A 20,972-nucleotide genomic window follows, 5' to 3' on the forward strand; every position below is an offset into this window, starting at 1 on the left:
CTCCTTGGCTAAGAGGCCTTTGTAATTGCGATTACTCTGCCCACCCCTTACACAACTTCATTAAGTTGTTGAATCTGTGTGTATTTAAGTGTATGAATGCAGAGACAATGCACTTCGCGAGTAGATAACAAAAGGCAAGACCTTCTCAGCATGTGCTTTGGAGCACGTAGGCTCAGCTTAAAGGGAATGTGACCGTGCATAAGTCCCTGAACAAGGAAAAGGCTGAGTTCATTGTCACTTGATAAGTGTGTAATGAATGTGCTGACGGTTTAAAGTTAAATCAAGTAATATCACTGCACCGTCTAGTGGAAATTACAGAAATCAAGTATGATATTAAAAAAAAAAATTAACACGTCTGCTTTGGACTTTTCCAAGAGATCAAGATCAGTCCTTATGTTAAGGTTTCCAAATGAACTGTGATATACAGAATCTGACCAACGCATCACAGCTTTGCACTGGATGTAATATTTATACTGTGGTGTGTCTGATACCTTTTTGTAAAGTTTCCTGGATACAAGCTTTAATATCTAGAAGACTACAATATGATTAGCTAGAAGAGATTTCTGGTCATGCCTACTTCTATCAGCCAGTCATCAATGGAACCACAAACAGTGACAAAATTAGCTTTATTGATCACAATACTCACATTCCTGACAAGAAGGTTACAATAATTTTTAAATGCATTTCACAGCACAGCTCATTTGCATTTTATGAAACCTACAAAAACTCCATGAAAGTATTACATAAAACTGAATATGCCTGTAAAGCCATTTAAAGTCAAATCAATTTGGAAATGTGGATTAATGCAGGCATCAATTAAGTGAGGTTATGTCTGGCTTACAGAATGTCATGTGATGTAACAGGAGCTTAAATTGTATGTGTGAATACCTTAAACAGGAATGCACTTACTTAATGTAATGACAAAAGAAGTGAGAGCTTATTTATTCAGAACTTCAAAATCCAATAGTAGACGTTTATTTCCGTCAAATAATTCCCTTTATTAGATGCAACATGAACACTACATCTAGTACCCAACATTAATGTGGATGATGATTCAGAGAAAATGTCCTAACAATGTAGTTGTATACTTCTACTATGAAATATTATTCCAAAATAATGTAATGACCTATCCTTGACTGGGTGGATGTGGATCCAGGGCCTATTATGGATAGATAAATAGACAGTGTACTTTATTATCTTAAAGCAAATCAGAACACTGGTGCTGATGCAGAAGTTCCTACTGGTTATGATACCAGTCCTGTCAAACAGTTGTAGAGTATGTACTCCAATACACATGCCAATTTAACTTAGACGACTCTCCTAAAGACGTGTTTTCATGAGGTGGGGGCGGGCAAACAAGGTCACAGTAAGAACATGAACTGGACCGCCACACAGACAGTAACCCAAGCTAAGGATAGAACCGGGAACCCTGGAGCTGTAAAATGGCTAGCTATGTGCCGCACCACTGGAATGGAATTACAGTTACTTACACATTCATGGAAGTTTTGTGGTAGCTTTATGCAATCTGGCCAAAATACCAGATTTGGCCTATTTACTTAAAGATGTGTTGATTATGTGGTAAGGTGTAAAAACACATTCTCCAGGAAAAGTAGTCTGCAAAAGGATGGATTTGACAAATTTAGAGGTACGTTTATAAATGCCTTTGAATGAAAACATGGTGAAAGCATTTAGCATTTTTGCTGTTTGCTGCTTTTTCAGTTTTAAATGAACATATTTTTTATAGTTGCATTACTTCACTATTATTTTTAATCACATTTGTAAAAAAAATAATATGCCAAAGTAATGCACCAGACTTTACTCTTAAAGTCAAATAAACAAACAACTTAATAAACAATAAATAATGATAAATAATATGATATATATTTGTTAATATAATTAATATATATAATATAATAACAATTAATATAATAACAATTAACACAAAATATAATTGTTTGTTATATATATATATATATATATATATATATATATATATATATATATATATATATATGCGCACACTTGTGCATATACTGTATATGCAGACATTGCTTTGTACACTGGTGCGCAGTCATCTAGAAACTGGTATGGGGTTGTTTTTCAGAAGTTAAGCTTAGCCCCTTACTTTCAGTAACATTTTGGCCAATCTCATGCCCTCCTGGAATAGGCTCCAGGCCCGCTGCAACCCTGTACACAGGATAAGCAGTATACAACATGAGATATGTTATGGTATATAGGCATGCACACAAACACCCAAGAATAAGCCAAAAATGATCTGCACTCCGATTATATTAAAACTTCTGTTGGCCGCACTTTCTTATCAGTGCTTTCCATTCAAGGCTACTGTCTCCCCAGTCACTGCTGTGCAGGTGTGAACATGTTACATCAGTTAATTTGTAATGTGGTGCGAGCAAAAATGTATGTCTCCACTTGTGATTTTCACAAAATTAGAGCAGGGTGCAGTGAATAGTCTTTTTGTGGTCTGATGGTATACCCGCTGCCAAATCGACTCACAGAAGAAGCTCGTAGATATCTGCAAACAAGATTTGGACAGATACTCTAAGGAAGGTGAAAGTCTTCTAAAAAAAATCATTACTAGGGACGAAACCTGGATTTATGACTACGAGCCTGAGAGTAAATGGCAGAGTATGGAAAGGAAACAAAGAAAAAAAAGTTGAAAATCAACCATGAGCTGAAAAATTTATGTTTACATTTTGGATATATTGGAACATTATCATTATTGGATATATTGGAACATTATCAAAAAAAGGGTTCAACAAACAGCGCTCGTTACAGTGAGAATGCTTATTGAAGAGCTGAAGCCTAAACATAGAGAAGTGCTATCCAGGGGCTTGATGATCTTGGATGACGATGGATGTCTGCACACTTCTGCCCACAGTGTCGACACACTGCAAGAACTTGAGGTGTTAAAGCATTCTCACTATATTCCTGGTCTTCCTCTGTCGCACTTTGACCTGTTTGATCCCCTAAAAGCAGCCGTATGAGGACAAAGATTCACTGCTGATGAAGAAGTGAGGACAGCGGTGCATTCGTGGCTTGCAGCTCAGCCTAAAACATTTTTGATAAGGGAATATAAGAGTTTGTTGACAGATGGACAAAGTGTATGACAAAAAAGCTAAGAAATTTTGTAAAAAATGATGTCTTTTATAAAAGTTAATTAAAATAAATTCTACAAGCCAAGTGAGAATAATATTACCCTCATACGTATGCATATGTGTGTGGGTGTGTGTCAGTATCTTAAATATATAACAAATACAAGTAATAACAAATGCAATAAATGCCCAGGCATGACTTGGCAAAAAAAAAAAAGTCAACTCAGCATCTTTTCAACAATTCTTTCATGATGTTCCTAATTTCTTTACCTTTTTTTAAATGTGACTATATACTAAGATTACGAAAATGCTTTTTTTTTTTTTTTTTAATCTGGTGTGTTAAATTTCTTTCTTTTATTTCTCTCTCTGTTCACCTTTTGACAGCAGGCTTTGTGTGAGGACTGTGGGAAAGTTTCCTTTCCTGATGAGGTCATGCATCCAAACCCCTCTTTCACTTTCTCTGTTTCACACACACCCACAGGATTGGGATATGCCATGACCTGACAAAGCAGTGTGTGGGTGGATAGGGGGTGATTAACAGTTAATCAAGATCTTAGCAGTTGAGTTCATGTTGGTAAGTGTGGTAGAAAAAGAGAAGCTGTTTGGGAAATGCTAGGAGTGATGTAACAGTATCCACTGCACCTTCAATGTATATATAGAACAATGACACCTCATTTTCTTGCTTTTAAAATGAGTTATAAAAAAGTGTATATTTAGACATGACAATGCATGCTCAAGTAATACACACACCAACCCCCATAGCCCACGTAGGCAGCAGAAGTTAACATGAACCCCCTCTAGACACACATTTACATATACATATACCAACCCCCCAACCTCAGCTAAACATACGGGTCACCAACCCCCATACATCACGTAAAACACACGTAACCCAAACACAATACACATGTTCTGTACAGACATGTGATAGATAGCATCATAAAGTCCCAGTGTATGCAAGATGGCCCAAAAAACTGGATTCAGAGGCATTTTTACATTGAAAATTATATTTTACTTTTTTCAATTTCATACCCAAGATAACTTCTTAATTAACAATAATACATTGAAATAAACCAGACCTAACACCACTTGACTTTTTATTTTGGGTTCATCTAAAGTCAGTAGCAGGGCAGAATTTGAAATCATCTTTGCATGTAATATGATCAGTTTTGTTACAATAAGAATGAATGGTTAACAGTCTTGTATTCCGTGTACACATATATGCCACAAAGTCAAAGGCCGTCGAGCATTTGATCTATTATTAATTCATTCATTCATTCATTGATTAATTCATTCATTATTTTGATTTTGAAGTTTTGCAGTGGTTATTAAAAATATATATTAACTTGTATGATAATCACTTGCATGATAAATACTCAAAGAGTCCAAACTAAAGTGGCATCAGTCAGTCTTTTACAGTAAAGTATGATCATAATCAACAGTTCATTATGATACATTTATGATGCACATCTTCACAGTACTTGTCTGCTACTGCCGTATCATCCAGCCTGTTGTACTGCTGACCAAAATCCCCAGCATTTTAAGGACAAAACTAACCACCGCTGGCTAAGACACTACCACACACACACACACACACTTAAAACAGACTAAACAGACTAAATGCAATTTGTCAGTAGCGAATTCTAGTCTGAGCTCAGACTTCCTCATGACCATGAGTTTGTTGAAGAAGAATCCTGGCTGGGCACCCATCCAAACACACACACACACACACACACAAAAGTGTATATATTCATTAACCTTAAACACCTCCAACTTTGAGAGGCACGCTTCATACACACATGCTCTAAAGCATCAAATGGCCCAGATTATGAATCTTTCACTTTTAGTCTTTAGCATGCTGCGACTTGAAAAAAGGTGACATAAAGGTATTGGATAAACAAAGCCAGAAAAAAGGGAGTGTGTGTGTGTGTGAGAGAGAGAGAGAGAGAGAGAGAGAGACAGCTAACACACACAGCATTATTATGGCTTGAGTCATTGCTTGTTTCCGATATACGAAAGATATCTGCTTTCATTTCTTGCAACCGACCATGTACACCTTACATGATTAAAGATTGTATCCAATTCCAATGAACTGCTTGTGTCTATAATTATGTATGTTTCAGATCCTGTTTCCATTTTAAGTTTATAACACTGCATGTTAAATATCTGAGATTTTTTAACTTCTCAGGTCTTTTGGATGGTCCTTATAAGATAAAATTGTTCAAAACAAAGACTTAAAGGTTACTCTTTGGATAATAACTTATGGTTAGATTTAGGTGTTGCATATCTATAAAATTAATTATGTTAAAGGGGTGTGTGTGTGTGTGTGTGTGTGTGTGTGTGGTTGTTTGTGTATGAACTATTGCCACCTGCTGGATTTGACTGAAACATGTCAAGCTTCATTTACTGCAATTGTCAAATTGCTTTTATTATATAACAATAAAGAGGCAGGAAGTCTATACATAATTTACAACAAATATACATGACGGGAGGTTATAAGAGAGTGAGAAAGAGAGAGAGAGAGCAGGTTAAGATAAAAGAGACCCAGTTTCCTTCATACTGAAAAAAAATCTGTGTGTCGATTTTGAACTTGAGATCGAAGTTCTGGGTCTATTCTCCATTAAGCATCTTGTACTTCTTTTTACATGTAAATCTGCTGTATATAGTAATCTAATTAGGAGTTTATAAATATCAGTACGATTTATTATATATGAAAAAAATTGCTTATGCTTGTTTTGCATCACATCACAGCAAGCAGTTAATTTTCATTCGAATCATCACCAGTGCATGGAAGAGTGATTTAAGCAGGCTGCCAATAATCAGTCAAATATGTCAAAACTGTAAGCACAAATATGAAAATTACATATAAAAGCTGCACTATAAATGATCAGTTATAATAAACGCACTGGTTATCAGCAGCAGAGGAAAAGCTTTTTTTTTTTTTTTTAGAGAAATCCACTGACAGGGAATGATTTCCATTAGATTAGTGGATTAAGTGAGATGCTTTATGAGATCAATGCACAGATTCTGGCCGTAATGCAAATATAATGCTTAATGATGAAAATAAATATGTGCAGTTACATTAAACATTGTTCATTATGATTGATAAATGGATTATAAAAAAATTACCCAACAGGTAATACACCACAGACAAAGCTGGTCAACTCACAAATCAGTTGTTCCAATTAGCGAACAAATTCCACCATTCAAGTGTTTCTATGGACAAATTCTAAACAAGCACTGATGAATATAAAAGAAGCATACACAAAATATAAGCTATGATGCACAACTTTAACCAATACAATACACCAAATGCCACTAATTCTTAATATCAGAAATTAAATAGGCAAGTTAAAACATTTAACATGCAATTTAATGGTAGTAACAGAGAGGCTTTGTAAAAATAATTATGGTACAGTCTTTTTTTTTTTTCATTTAGGGCTGGTGAAGCTGCTCTGAGCATGACATTGTTTTAAATAGAGAATAAACAGTTTGACACATTTAGCAGCCTAAAGTCTGTATCTAAACACTGATAACTGACAAACACTATCTTTAAGATATGTTTATCAGGGTGAAGTTCTTTTTGCAGAGCAAAAATAATGATTCACTGACGGATATTGGACTTTAATTCCAGAAGCAGCGGAGTTTATGGGATTTCGAGGCATGCCACTGTGAAAGCGCCAGGAAACAAAACAGTGCTGGAAAATGTTTTAAGGGGTTTTACAAATGGCTTTGGAATCGAGTTCCTCTCGACTCTGCACTGTACAGACTGTAACTCTGCTATGTAGAGATCACATGCTGCTTCTTTTTGCAACCGACACAGCCGGTAATTTAAAGTTATTTTAGGCTGAAATGGTGGGACTCCCTCTATTGGATGATCTGCGTAAAAAGCACAAAGCAGCCTGTGGTGAGTTCAAAGTCATGAAGCTCAAATTTTTTTACCCTTCTGCTCATTTTACAATGTGTTACACTGAGCAAAGGCCATGTTCCAGTCCTCAATGGTCTTTCTGCAGTCTTTAATGGTTGCAGTATTATGGTGTCTCCTATGCGTGGATTTTTGATTGTGACACCAATCAACAACTGTTGCAATGGAGTGGAATATAAAAAATGGCTGGGGAAAAAGGGCATGTTTGACTTTATTTGGCCTTCAGGGAGCCAATCATCACCTTGGAAACGAAGTTGACAATAGCACTGGCTGGCTGCTCAGGGTCGTGCTCTGCGAAAAGGTGACACACGTTCTCCATGCTGCTTCCACTTTTCCTCGCTACAAAGCCAAAGATCCTGCATGCAGAAAGATGCACACGGCAAAGCAAAAATATATAAATTAGAAAAATATTTGTGAAATACCTCTGGTATAAACGACCTTGGAACCACTTTTTAAATAAAACATCCTAAATTAAAAAAGATTTCAAATTTGCAGATATTTAAGCAATATATGTTGTTTCCCTATAGTTTCATGTATGGGTAATCATACATAATATATGTATTTTAATCTAGTGATGCCATAAGTATTTGATCACCCTGTGATTTTGCAAGTTCTCTTACTTAGAAATCATGGAGGGGTCGACAATGTTCAGCATATAGGTGCATTTCCTCTGTAAGATGTAAAATGTAAAAATCTGGAAATTACATCGTATGATTTTTTAACAATTTATTTGTGAATTACGGTGTCAAATAAGTATTTGATCACTTCCTTATCAGGCAGATTTCTGACTCTCAAAGACCTGTTATTTTGCTTTTAAATAGTCCATATGCTTCTTACGGAGCCACTCCTTGGTTTTCCTGGCTGTGTGCTTTGGGTCATTGTCATGTTGGAAGACCCAGCCACGACCCATCTTTAATGCTCTGACTGAGGGAAGGAGGTTTTTGCTCAATATGTCACAATACATGGCCCGTTTATCCCCTCCTTAATACAGTACAGTCGTTCTGTCCCCTGTGCAGAAAAACACCCCCAGAGCATGATGCTTCCAGCCCCATGCTTCACTGTAGGTATGGTATTATTGGGATGATACTCATCATTCTTCTTCCTCCAAACACGGTGAATAGAGTTAAGATCAAAAAGTTCTACTTTGGTCTCACCTGACGACAGGACTTTCTCCCATGACTCCTCTGGATCATCCAGATGGTCCCTGGCAAACTTCATACAGGCCTGGACGTGGGCTGACTTAATCAGGGGAACCGTCCGTGCGATGCAAGATTTTAATTTATGACGTCTTAGTGTATTACTGATAGTAGCCTTGGAAACGATGGTCCCAGCTCTCCTCACGACATTGACCAGCTCCTCCTGTGTAGTTCTGGGCTGATTCTTCACCATTCTTAGCATCATTGACACCCCATGTATCTACTTCGACTTTGACTGATTGTGGGGTGCACAGGTGTCTTTATGACAGCTAACGACCTCAAACAGGTGCTACTAATTTAGAATCATGAGCAGAGTGTAGCTGGACTATTTAAAAGCAAAATAACTGGTCTTAGAGGGTCAGAAATCTGGCTGATAAGCAAGTGATCAAATACTCATTTGACACAGTAATTCACAAATAAATTGTTAAAAAAAATCATACAATGTGATTTCCAGATTTTTCTTTTTAGATTCTTCTCAAAGAGGAAATGCACCTATGCTGAAAATTGTAGACCCCTCCATGAATCTTGCAAAATCACAAGGTGATCAAATACTTATTGACCTCACTGTATATGACTACATACTGTATGTAAAGTATGAAAATATTTTCATGATACATGGACATACAGTACTGTGCAAGTCTTGAGCCACCCCTCAGTTCTTTATACAAAATGAAATTAAATGAGCTAGATTAAATGAAAGAAAGATATTATATATTTTTTTCTTTCTTCCTTTTTTTTTCACAGCGACAGGCTGCAAATTGCCTAAAGATTAATCATGTAAGATCCTTTAAAGTTGTTTCACTTCCTATACACATTTAATATCACTATTCTCTATTTCTCTCACTCTCAAGCTCTCGCTCTTGCTTTCTTTTTGTCATTCACAGTACTGTTTCTCACATAAGGCTCAGGTGAGGCTTTTTTTTGCGCCATTATTTAATGCACAATTACCAAATTATAATTGTGGAAGAAAAAAAATCATCATATATATGTACAGTTCTATGTAAAAGTCTTGAACTACCCCTCATTTCTTTATAATAAATAAAAAAAATGGGAACAAAGGTTTTACTGTGACAGACTGCAAAGTGCCTGTTTGTTCCAACCACTCAGAATTCAGCACTATGTTTCTTAGTGGTTCTTGCCTTAAGTTAAATGTTTTTTTTATGCTTTAATGATTTAAAAGCACTGTGCGCCTTAACAAAAAAAAAAAAAAAAAAGCATAATTTGAAAAAACAAGGGGTGCATCACGCACACCACTGTATATTACATTTCTGAATGTGCTATCATTTCATTTCTGAAATCGCTAGCTTTCTATTTGTTTGTAGAAGGTCTATAAAATGCAAAACTCCTTAAAGGTGTTCAGAATGAATGCATATACAGATGCATTTAATATGATGACTATGTTTGAGGCTTGAGTTCAGTCCTGAAGGTGTTTTATTGCTTTAATGCATCCTGAAGATGTCCTGCAGTTCCATTTTAAAAAGAGAACAGAGAAAGACTTACTTTGCGTTCAAACAGCCATCTTTCGTCCATCTGTAAATTAAAAAAAGATCAAAACAGCTTTGCTGAAATACATATCTGGACACATGAGTACACATTGGGTCTGCTGAAAATGTTGATGTAGAGGTAAGTTTGTGATTATTACTTTCTGTTGTTAGGGTCCAGGGCACAGAATATGACTGTGTTGACAGGGTAATGTCTCCTGAAGAACAATCTGGAACCACAAAATATTAAAGGAAGTTAAACTATACACTATATATATATATATATATATATACTATATGATTTTTAAATACTTGTGAAAAGCTGTGTGTAAAGAAAAAGCAGCAAATGACTGCCATGAGAGTTTGCATGTGTGTCTGTTTTTATCATTTGTTTTTGTGTGTAAAAGGCTTACTTCCTCTGGTTATCTGTGAGCGTGATGCCCTGTGCAGATACTTTGAAGTGGACGATAGTGGAGGTGTTTGGAGGATCCTGACCGAGACACACTGTGGTGGCTTTTTGTACTGCCTGTACGCCTGTTAGAGACTCCAGCTCCACACTGCCCAGGAACCATACATTACATGCTGAAACACACACACACACACACACACACACAGATTGGGATCTGCATCTCTACACCAGGTTTTTTTTTTATCACTTTTTAAAAACTCTGATGGAGTGGGGGTTTTCAAAGCAAGATACAGCACACAGAACGGAAAACAAAATACAGAAAGAGTTAATATCATAATCCCACGTGATTGATTATTTACAAAAATGGGAAGACTGTAAGCCAGTTGTTTAGATTCAGCTCTTCGGGTTGAATATAAGTTATGTACATTTGGTCATTATGTATTATTTCCAATGGCTAATTTAATACAAGGAGATTCGGTCCATTTCACAAAACCGTCCCAGACAGTGAGAAACCGTCTGCATAAACAAGCTAAGGAACCTTCATAATGCAGTTTAACATACACTGATCAGCCACATTACAATGCAAAAAACATTAGGCCTAGTATTACGTAGGTTCCTCCGTGTGCCAGCTTTAAGACTCCACCTCTGGGGTATGCTACGATGTCTGCTACAATGTCTGTCGCCAGGACATTCTTTGGGTGTTGTGGCTTGCAGGAAGGGGGCTCCATGGATCAGACTTGTTTGTCTGGTGGATCCCATGGGTGCTTGATCAGAAGAGTTAGGAAGCCGGGTTGGCGGTCTCGGGCTCGCTGCCCCTTTTATGCCAAATTCTTAACGCATTCTGTGGTATACTTGGTGTTCTGGTGCCTTTCTATCATGGAAAGTATTGACTTTTTTTTAACGATTTGTGCTGCATTGGCGTTTCTGTGGTACCATAACAGACGGGCTTCTCTTTGGTCCCCTCAGGCAGATTTGAGCCTTGGGTGCCCATGATATACTTGATTATCTATGTTTATGTGTTAATATTATTGTGGTAATGTTATGTGGCAACGTTCAGACTAATCCGTGTAGAATCAACTATAGTGGTTAGAACACTGAATCTCAATTTGATCAATAAGGAGTTGAAGATGTATGGACCGTTAACCCCAAATCCAGACACATAGAAGATTTTATTCGCTTCACAAGCACCTACAAACCTGCTCCTTGTTTCAGTAATTCGGTGGCTGAGTTTGTAGAAGTCTGTCCTTGAGATTCGTTCAGCTCTTCTAGGGGGTCTATTAGTGAGAAAGTGATGTAGACAGAGCGAAAGAAGGACAAAATGGGTATAATGTTAAGGCTAAAGAAAGAATGCTTAGAATATGGTATAGATACACACTGACACTTTCACTCACACACACACACACAGACAAATACACATAGTGAGTACCTCTGTCTGGGATGATTAGTCTGCAGGGCAAGGCCAGTGGTGTGATGGAATGTTGGCACACGAGAGCTGTCAAGCTTCCTAGAAACAATTTAAGAGCATATTCAAATAACACATTACTCGGCTGGAAGTCAAGACGGGCCAGAAAGAAAGGCGTTGTTTTTAATGATGATGATGATAATGATGATGATGACGACCATGATGTTGATGCTGCATACATATATATGGAAATAAACAAGTGCCAAATGTGGCCACTAGAGGGAAATGATGGTGTAAAATGTTATAAGAATGAAAAACCTCTTTAAAACAGACACACACATACCAAAGTAGGGTTCATTTGGGCAGCCCTTTAGTCTGACTCCTTTCTGTGTGCACTCGATCAAGAAGTGACGTACAAGCTCACTGGTCAGATCACCCACTGCAAACACACACACACACAAAGAGTTTGGCCTTAATTCCACACAGCACATCTGAACCCATAAGCTTATGCTGGAGGCTAATTCTGATCACATACATTTTTTAGCTGAATCATAATGTTTACAGGTTATTTAAGTTTGGAAAAGAATATGAAAAGTGTGACAATGAACAAAGTAGCCGTGTCTACCAGTGGCTTTTTTAAGCTAGCTATCTAACATCGATCGCTGAAGGACATCAACCATGTTTTATGTTAATTGATCCTGAGAATTTAAATGAGGGTCAAAGGACGGTTGTTACTTTGATATTTAAGTGGGTACCTTAAGTATGTAGACACGTTGGTGGATGAATACTAATGCATCTTCTGTTTAATTCCAATGCAGTCTTTAAACAATTATATGAATTCGGGTATTTGTATAGTATCCCTAACATGTGTTGCTATAGGGAATCCATAGCCTGGGTGTAAAGGCGGCTATGAAATTTTTTAACTGACCTTTTCTAGCTTTAGTTCCTTTATTTTTATTAATTCCTATTAGAGTTTTTTTTTTATATATAATCTAACTTGTTCATTTGATCAGATAGCTTTCTTTTCCTTTTTATGGACTATTGCTGTACGATGTTGTACAATCTCCCTGTAGTCCTGCACACATTAGAATGGGTTGTGATGGTTTTGTTGTGATTTCTTCCAAAACCTCACCCCAAACTTTTCAGGATAAAAAAAAATCTTAGTATGGATATCGATATTATGTGTATGTGTATGTGTGGGATTGCCTTGTGTATTCCCTCTGACTGAAGGAGGAAGATTTTTTTTATAAAGTTGCTGTCACATCCACACAAATTACTGTGCATTAATATGCAAATAGGCATTTGATTTAATTGATCAATTTAAAGGCAGAGATTATTCAAGAAGTTAAAATAATTTATTCAATTTACAGGGTTATGGGGGTGCTAAAGCCTATTTAAGGAGACTCAGAGCACAAAGGGGGTGTAAACCCTGGACAGACACACACACACTCGGTTCTATGTTATGGGCAATTTAGAAATGCCAATTAGACATTATACATTTTATTGAATTGATCTGGAGAAAACACATCAGAGCTCTCACCTTTCCTGCTGTGCGTTAGGATGGAAGGAGGGGGTGTGGCCACCTTCATGGCTAGTCCATACGCTCCTCTGAATGAGTGACTGTCTCTGACAATGAAGGCACCAGGCTGTTTATCTCTTAGCACTGCGATGGCTGCAATACAACAATAGAAAGTTTTTAAAGATTTTTCAACATTTGTTAAAAAAAAACTGTTAAAGAAGATAGATAAAAATTTAAATAGATGGCTCACCCTGCTCTCTAGAGATATCCGGCTTATACCAGAACTTTGACGTGTCTTGAACAAATTTCACGTTGTCAGCTTTACTGGAAAATGAATCTGTTCGATGAGAAAAAAAAACATGATTAGCATTTTTTTAACTGAACAGGATTTCTCTTTATGATTACATGCAACAAATGGACTGGAATACTTCACGGAAATCGTGTAACGAAAATGGAAAAGGAAAAATATAAATACAAATACAAACCTGGACTAGGAGAAGATGCTGTAGGTGACCCATTGTTATTAAAACCTCCACTTGGGCTGAATGATGAGTTCAGGGATAGATCTCCTCCATCCATACCCCTCCTCTTCTGAGGTAACAGCGGTGGCTGTGTTCCATTTAAGCCCAGAGACTCCAGACCCTCCATTGCTTCCAGTAAACTAAGCTCCAAATTCCCTATGTCAAGCCTGGATGGCAGTGTACGAGGAGAGCTGTGGGCGTTAGGGGTGGAAAGTGAAAGTGGAGGTGAAGGCTGGGGGGTGTAGTAACTCAGGGGGGTGCTTGAACCACTCTCTAACCATGAATGAGGCGGAACAGGGCTGAAATAACAGAAGAGTACAGAAAATATTAGAAGAGAGGATTGATCAGGAGACTAATCCAATCTTATAATGTAGTGCAAAATAATTCACATATGTTTTTGTTCAATGGACATCAAGTGCAGTCATGTTCATTATTTCATCTGTTTTTCATATTAAGTCCATGTGCCTAACGTGTTTATGTACAAACTGAGTAACATATAGCTGTGAATTGTATTACAATCTAAAAATCGTTTGATAATATAATAGAAAATGATTCTGGCCAATCAGATTTAGGAATTTATTCTACAGGACCAATTTAATCACAAGGGATAAATTGTGTTTGTTTGTAAATTAATCCCTTCATGATTTAACTAATCTAATTATGAAGTGTTTATTTTTTCTTCTTGATTGCTTTATTGATTCATTTCTTCAGAAGTATTCAGTCTTATCCAGAAAGGGCCAGTGTTGTTGCAGGCTTACATACCAGCCAATAGGAGGCACACTTGTTAGATAATTGAACACCAAAATGAACTGGGTCTAACAACTGGGTCTTTACATATGAAACCACCCGAGAGTCACATGGTGACCAAATCTTCCGTAAGTCTCTATAAGTCCTATCCTTTACAGTGTCGCTGGAGGCCTGAAACCAATCCCAGGGGAGTCGGGGAACAAGGCAGGATACAATCCAATGCAAGGCACACACACTCACGCAGTCACTCACTCTGGGCAATTTAGAAATGCCTAATTGGCCTAATTATGTCTTTGATCAATGTCCCAGCGACAATGGGAGGAAACCAGAGTACCTGCAGGAAACCCACCAAGAACATGCAAACTCTACACACTCAGACCCAAAGCTGGGATTCAAACCCTTAATACTGGAGGTGCAAGGCTACAGTGCTAACCACTATGCCAGTGTGCCACTGCATAGGAGTAATACTCATCTGAAAAGCATCTTGGGTATTTAAAAAAAAAAAAAAGTTTTTGGTGCTATTTAGCAGGTAAATCCACCATGTGGGCAATTAGTAAGGGTAAAGGGATTATTTGTACATGAATATCCACATCTTAGCTTTATTGACTAAATTTTTAGTTGTATTTTTCCATCTCATTCACTATATAAAACCCTTTTTTAAAAAAAAGAACTGAAGACATTATAAAACTGAGGAATAATCGCATCCAGTGCGGAAATCTGGTATTGGGCTATTTTTCCTATTCGCGTACATTTGTCTCAATAATCTGTATGTATGCAACTGCAAGGAAATAAATCTATAAAAGAGACATAATAGAACTACTAGGAAACCTTGGTCTATAATCAGAACATTGTTTTCTTTGAATTCCAAATCTCTGGGGTAACTAGGAAGCCGCAAAACCAGGCTTCAGGAATTTGATTTGGCTCCTGCTAGGGTGGAATAAAAGCCCACAGCCAGCCTTTCCCTTTGTTTAGAACATGGAAGACCCCTGACTTTATTTCTCACTTTGATCTTTTCATTGTGGCCTGTGCTGTGGGTTTGTTTGCTAAAATTTGTAAAAAAAAAATATATATATATAATAATAATAATAATAATAATAATAAAATTATAATAAATCAATCAATAAATAAATAAATAATAGTAATAATAATAATAAAAAATAATAATAATAATAAAAGAACAGTGTTAAGTCAATAAATAAGTCAGTAATGTCAGTACCTGTCAGTGTTAGGGAGTGGACTTGAGGTGCCCACCGAGCGCATGGAGCCGAACCCCCCTCTCTGAAAAGGGGCGGGCCTCGATGTTACTTCGGTGTGAAACAGGTCTCCATCTGGTGACACAGAAGAGTGTGTCATATTGTCCCTATATCCCCGTGATTCTGGCAGGGAATATAAAAAGATATTCTTAATGCAGTAAAATGTATCTTTTTATCTATACTGTTCATTTAGTATTTTAGATTAATTCTATCCGTATGAAATCACAAATGCATAAAATTAGGACCAAGACACTTTTTTGGTCATTTGTTGCTCAATAACTAATTAACTTGCCAACACATTTAATCCTATTACATTTGATGAGCTTAAAAAAAAAAATCAGTCAAGAGTTATGAAGTGAATGCACGTAAGCGAATGTGCAGTGTGGTGGGCTGCACACACCCTACCAACCTCTTACACACACCCAAACACATTCCAGACATAGTGCACATAACACTACACACAGGAGGCTCCCCACAATATTTCTTTCCTTCATCGAGCGCCTCTTAAAACAACAACCTGAATGATACATTTATACACTAGCAAAGTCTAACTAAAAATCTTAAACTTTCTTTATTTAGAATCAAAATCTTCGTTCTGAGGAGAAATGAATCACAAGGCATTTGTCATGTTGATGGAGTCAACAACAGACACCCAATTCACACAATATACAATACTATACAATAATTTGCACAAAGGAAATCATTTAATAGTGTGCGTCCAAGACAAACTGCGACTTGAAATAAAATATCTAATGAATGAAGGCGTAAAACCGATTGACATTTACAGAAGACTCTAAGCACAGTACAGTGATGAAACTCTTAACTGCAGAAACACATTTAAATGGTGCAAATGTTTTAAAGACGTCCATGAACGATAATCCTGGCTGTCGTGAACATCGACGGATACAGTAATTGGTTGCCAACTTGTGGGAGAGACGCCTCTGTCTGTGGGAACTGAACACACAATCACTCACCAACACCAACACCACACACATGTGTGGGCCATTAATGGAGTTCCTGGGAGGCCAGTGCTTTAGATATGGAGCAGGCAGTCGATAACTGCATTAGTGTAGCAGGGGATTACCTAGAGGAATTACTATAAGGGAAGTTTTTACTCTCATAACTGGATTGTGTTATTCTGCATTATCACAAATCCTGGTTTGACCTTGTCCCATGTGGAATTAAACCAATCCATGGGTTAAGCTTAGGAAGATGAATTTTCCATACTAGAGGGCAAAAGATCTGCTCAAAATATCAAAATATGAACCTGTTTTTCTGCTCAGGAAGTGGGAGGTCGTAACTTGGAATTATGCCATTTTCAAGTTTGTCTTTTGTTAGCAACAAGCTTCCAGTGGTGACTGATGCATAGTTTCCTCCAGTGCTCTCCAACACATGCAGTCTGTGTTACAGATATACCGAGGAAACATGTCTATATGATGATCTATTTGAAGCGAATACTTGCATATACAATATAAATAATTGAAGATAAGTAAGAACTACTTTGATGCCGTGAGCACAAACATTGATTTGACGTCACTTTTGATTTTTGGATTGATGAGACTTTCCCCCAAGAGACACCAAATATCATAAACGCGTTAAAAGATTCCTTGCCTTGGGAATGATCAGTATGTAAACCTGTATAGTATGGCATTACTGCATTCAATTCTGTATGGTATGGAAATAATAAAAGCTTCACTGATCACAGTGGTGACAAGATAGCAGGCTAGGAAAACTAATCAGAGTACAACAAGAATCGGATGAAAGTTCATTCAGACTTGTTTCCTGGTGTAAGCCATTTATAAGGACAATAAGGAAGAAAGTATATGCAAGCCTATGGTATTAATGATACAGGACACTAAATAGTTTAAGCCTGTATATCTAACATGGTGTTTTGTATATTGTGTGTCTTATCCTCTTAGGATTCTTTTGCTCTTTGGTATGAGAATGCTGCACACAAAGCCCTCACTGTGCTTTAGACAATACAATACTCACAACCTACTCCACACATCCAGCTCATAGAGATCCAGAGATTTATTTCTTTTCTATTTTTAGTAAGTGACTACATCACACCCTTTTTTTTTTTTTTTTTTAGGAAAAACATTATATAAACGTATTCAATTCCCAGGATTAAAAGTGTGTGGCTGTCTTGCCACTTGTTGGAATTGTTTATTTCAACAACAGAATCTCCCTGGATTACATCCATGGCTTGGTAGAAAGACAAAGAAGAACTTTAGTGTTACAGGCTTAACAAACTCACCATTCACAGGAGGAAAGCACACACGCAGGCATGCACACACACACACAGAGACGCATGCACGCACAACCAAGTTAAAATCTATTCAGCTGTTGTGATCAAAGCTGCACTGGGGAAAATGAGTGGGGGGGGGCAGGAGAGACAGAGGGGTAAGTGAAAGGAGAGACAAGCAAATTTTTTGACCTGCGTAATGCTTAATGCAACCAGTAAAATATTCCTCAATTCTTTGTAGGGCTATGAATCATTTTCATGATGAAGCTCTTTCTTCCATAACGTCATCTGACCTAACGGAACGTTCTGCATTTGAACAAGGATAGCCATCATCTACTCTGGTACTTGGTTGATTTTTGTAGCGGTTAACCGCAACAGTAAAAATAAAGACCAATTAAGAACATTTAAAACAAATGAAAACCGTTGCTAGGCTGAATGAGAAACCGATGAAACATGCTTTGTAGGAGAAATATTCACATTACCCCAACAGATGATTTGTTGATTCAGGCACAACCTACAATAAAATGACCAGGCATGTTTATATCCATGTACAGGCTCATGGGTGGCAGTCACTGCCTTTGCAGTAGATGCAATTCATGCAGACTTCTTGTCCTTGTTCCTTTTTCTTTAGTGGATCACAGAGTCCACACATTTGATCTGGCACCAGTTTCATACGAGGTACCCTTCATGATGCAACCTTCCACAGTTTGTCCAGGCTTGGGACCAGCAGTGTGTGGTCTGTGTGTGGTCAGAGTGCACTTTTGCAAGCTAGTGTCTGTGGTCAGTTCCCTTATTGAGAATCACACCCAGGCTGAACTCTATCAATTATATGCCAGTAAACTTTAGACAAGATCATGGGCACCCATGTCTTACCCTTGCCCGCTGGGACCAAATACCAGCCAGTCTGGCCCGATCAGACAGACAAGCCAATGCAGCGCAAACTTCTCAAAAATAAAGTCAATGCTGCACATGATAGAAAGGTATATGGAAACCCTGTACACCACAGCCTGCCATGCACAGGGCTTAGCAGGCAAAGAGATCAAGGCTGTTGACCCAGCCCAATCTGATCAAGCATCCATGGAGTGTGTCGGACAAACATGTCTAATCTAATGAGGCCCCATCCTGCAACCCACAGCACCAAAAGGAACCACCGCTAACATCTTGGTGCCAGACACCACAGCACACACTAGAGGGCCTGCAGAGATACATTCCATTGGTACAACTGGAACCCAAAACCTAGCTGGGTTTATGCAAATGTTAACATTAATGTTAAAGTTATGGCTGATCAGTGTATGAATATGCCAACCACTAGTCTCGCCAGCTCTGCATATTATGGATAATAGTGTGACTTTCAACATGTGTTCTTTATAGACCACCTTGTCTTATACTGATGCCACCTATTAGTGTTTGCTTGTACATTCTCTGCCACCTTCTGTGTAAAAAAACATCACTGCAGCTGTATAACCTACACCAGATTACTAGTAAATAGGAAATGTCAGACCCATTGCCAAATGGTGCCTACTATGTTCTCTTCCTGCAAATGAAATCATAGCTTCCTGAGTAGAATCGTTGCTGAATGAAATGCCAGGAGTTCTCTCCATCCTGAACGCTCTCTGACTTTAAATGACTGTTTAAAGATTTTATACAATTAACCACAAATAATTGGGGGGAAAAAAAAAGCCCAAGGAAATTTGCATGGTTTTATGTACATGTGTATCTCATTCATTTGCAAATAGGCTGTTGATTCCTTTCGTAGCCAGTTTAAAAGGGCACCAAAAGGAGGCAGGCTGAAAAACAGCCTTGTTGGTTTGATTAGGAGAAAGCACATTAAATGAAAGAGCTGAGAGGCTTCTTGGTGTGAACCATGTGGTTTTGCACTTTCTCTGTGATTCATACGCAATGTATGGAAAACCCTGAGCCCTTGTCGGTACGGTATCTCACTGCCTAGAACAAAGCTTTACATACGAGTGAGTACGTTAAACATAGAGCTTTAGGATCCACCACTTCTCATGATATTCAATGGTAAAACATTCAGTTGTAAATTACTTGTGATCTGTCGCTTTTGTCTAGTTAAGCACTATCTACGCTTGATGTTCCAAGTGCTTCTGGGATAACTCCTCCACCTCTTTTCACACAGATACGCACAAACCCAAGATTTCCAGAAGTAAAAGAAAGAATTATAGAAAACCTGCCGTGAGATGAGTAGATATAGGGGACCAGAACATGAAAGAAAACTGTATATTTTCCAGGAAAATGCATTGGGTAGCGTGAAATATGACTGTGCACGGTGCACGGCCTGTGAGGAATTCCTAAGGCTTTAAATCACAGACAAATAAAAAAATACACACATTGGTAGACTGCCAAAACACACACACGACAGTAGGACAGGTTATTTAGGACTCATGAGGAAATTTCTCATGCTTGAAGGCATAAAACAGATTGACATTTAAAGAAGACTTCAAGCACAGTGCGGTGATGAGACCGCAGATCTTGGCTGCGGTAAAACATCTGAATGGTGCAAACATTTTATAGAAGGCTGAAATGACTCAGAGCCCACTGCAGCCATTTCCATAAACATTCAACTAGTAAAACGCCTGATTCTTGAAAATCGATACAAAAGAAATGCATTTGTCTGTAAGAACTCAACACACAATCATTCACTTACACCACATGTACATTACAGGATTTCAGCAGGGAGTTATTGTCACATCCCCCGTACAATCCTGACCTAGCTCCCAGCCATTTCCACATGTTTGGGCCATTAAAGGGTTCCTGGCAGGCCAGAGTTTCAGATGTAAAGCAGGGAGTCTGCTAATGGTCTGGAGTGAGGTTTTACTTTCATAACTGTGGTCTGTTATTCTGCACAATCAAAATTCCCCGTTTAGAACGCCCCTCATTTTAGCAAGTCTAAATATGTTTAACAATTTCAAGCTTGAATTTGCCTTGGCACATACTTTTGCATCATTTTTTGTTGTTGTTGTTTTTAGATCTTAAGCCATTTTTCTTTTTTGCGGCATGGAGAAGTAGCCAAATATCTTAATATGCTTTAATTGTGTTTACAAGCTGCTCCTATCTGCCCAGATCTACAGACTTATCTGGAGGTTGAGTTAAACCCTCAACCACATTCTTCTCCCAAACTGGAGGAATGCATACAACAGGAA

General features: G+C 37.8%; 1 protein-coding gene across 4 annotated transcripts in view; it reads right to left on the reverse strand.

Moving 5' to 3' along the window:
* Positions 1 to 5,511: 5,511 nt before the first annotated feature.
* si:ch211-191a24.3 (tensin-3) overlaps positions 5,512 to 20,972 on the reverse strand; it is a 49,284-nt gene continuing 33,823 nt past the window's right edge. For 3 of the 4 annotated variants that reach the window (XM_053488978.1, XM_053488980.1, XM_053488977.1), the window contains 11 exons: positions 15,530 to 15,689; positions 13,531 to 13,865; positions 13,296 to 13,382; positions 13,067 to 13,198; positions 11,870 to 11,965; positions 11,551 to 11,628; positions 11,321 to 11,398; positions 10,129 to 10,297; positions 9,877 to 9,945; positions 9,735 to 9,764; positions 5,512 to 7,394 (listed from right to left, as the gene is read on the reverse strand). In XM_053488978.1, coding sequence (XP_053344953.1) covers positions 7,250 to 7,394; positions 9,735 to 9,764; positions 9,877 to 9,945; positions 10,129 to 10,297; positions 11,321 to 11,398; positions 11,551 to 11,628; positions 11,870 to 11,965; positions 13,067 to 13,198; positions 13,296 to 13,382; positions 13,531 to 13,865; positions 15,530 to 15,689 — 1,379 coding nt within the window. In that variant the 3' untranslated portion in view covers positions 5,512 to 7,249. The remainder of the gene's footprint in view (positions 7,395 to 9,734; positions 9,765 to 9,876; positions 9,946 to 10,128; positions 10,298 to 11,320; positions 11,399 to 11,550; positions 11,629 to 11,869; positions 11,966 to 13,066; positions 13,199 to 13,295; positions 13,383 to 13,530; positions 13,866 to 15,529; positions 15,690 to 20,972) is intronic. The other variant, XM_053488979.1, reaches the window with a different exon arrangement.

The sequence above is a fragment of the Clarias gariepinus genome, chromosome 27 (genome assembly GCF_024256425.1).
Source record: "Clarias gariepinus isolate MV-2021 ecotype Netherlands chromosome 27, CGAR_prim_01v2, whole genome shotgun sequence".
Lineage (NCBI taxonomy): Eukaryota > Metazoa > Chordata > Actinopteri > Siluriformes > Clariidae > Clarias > Clarias gariepinus.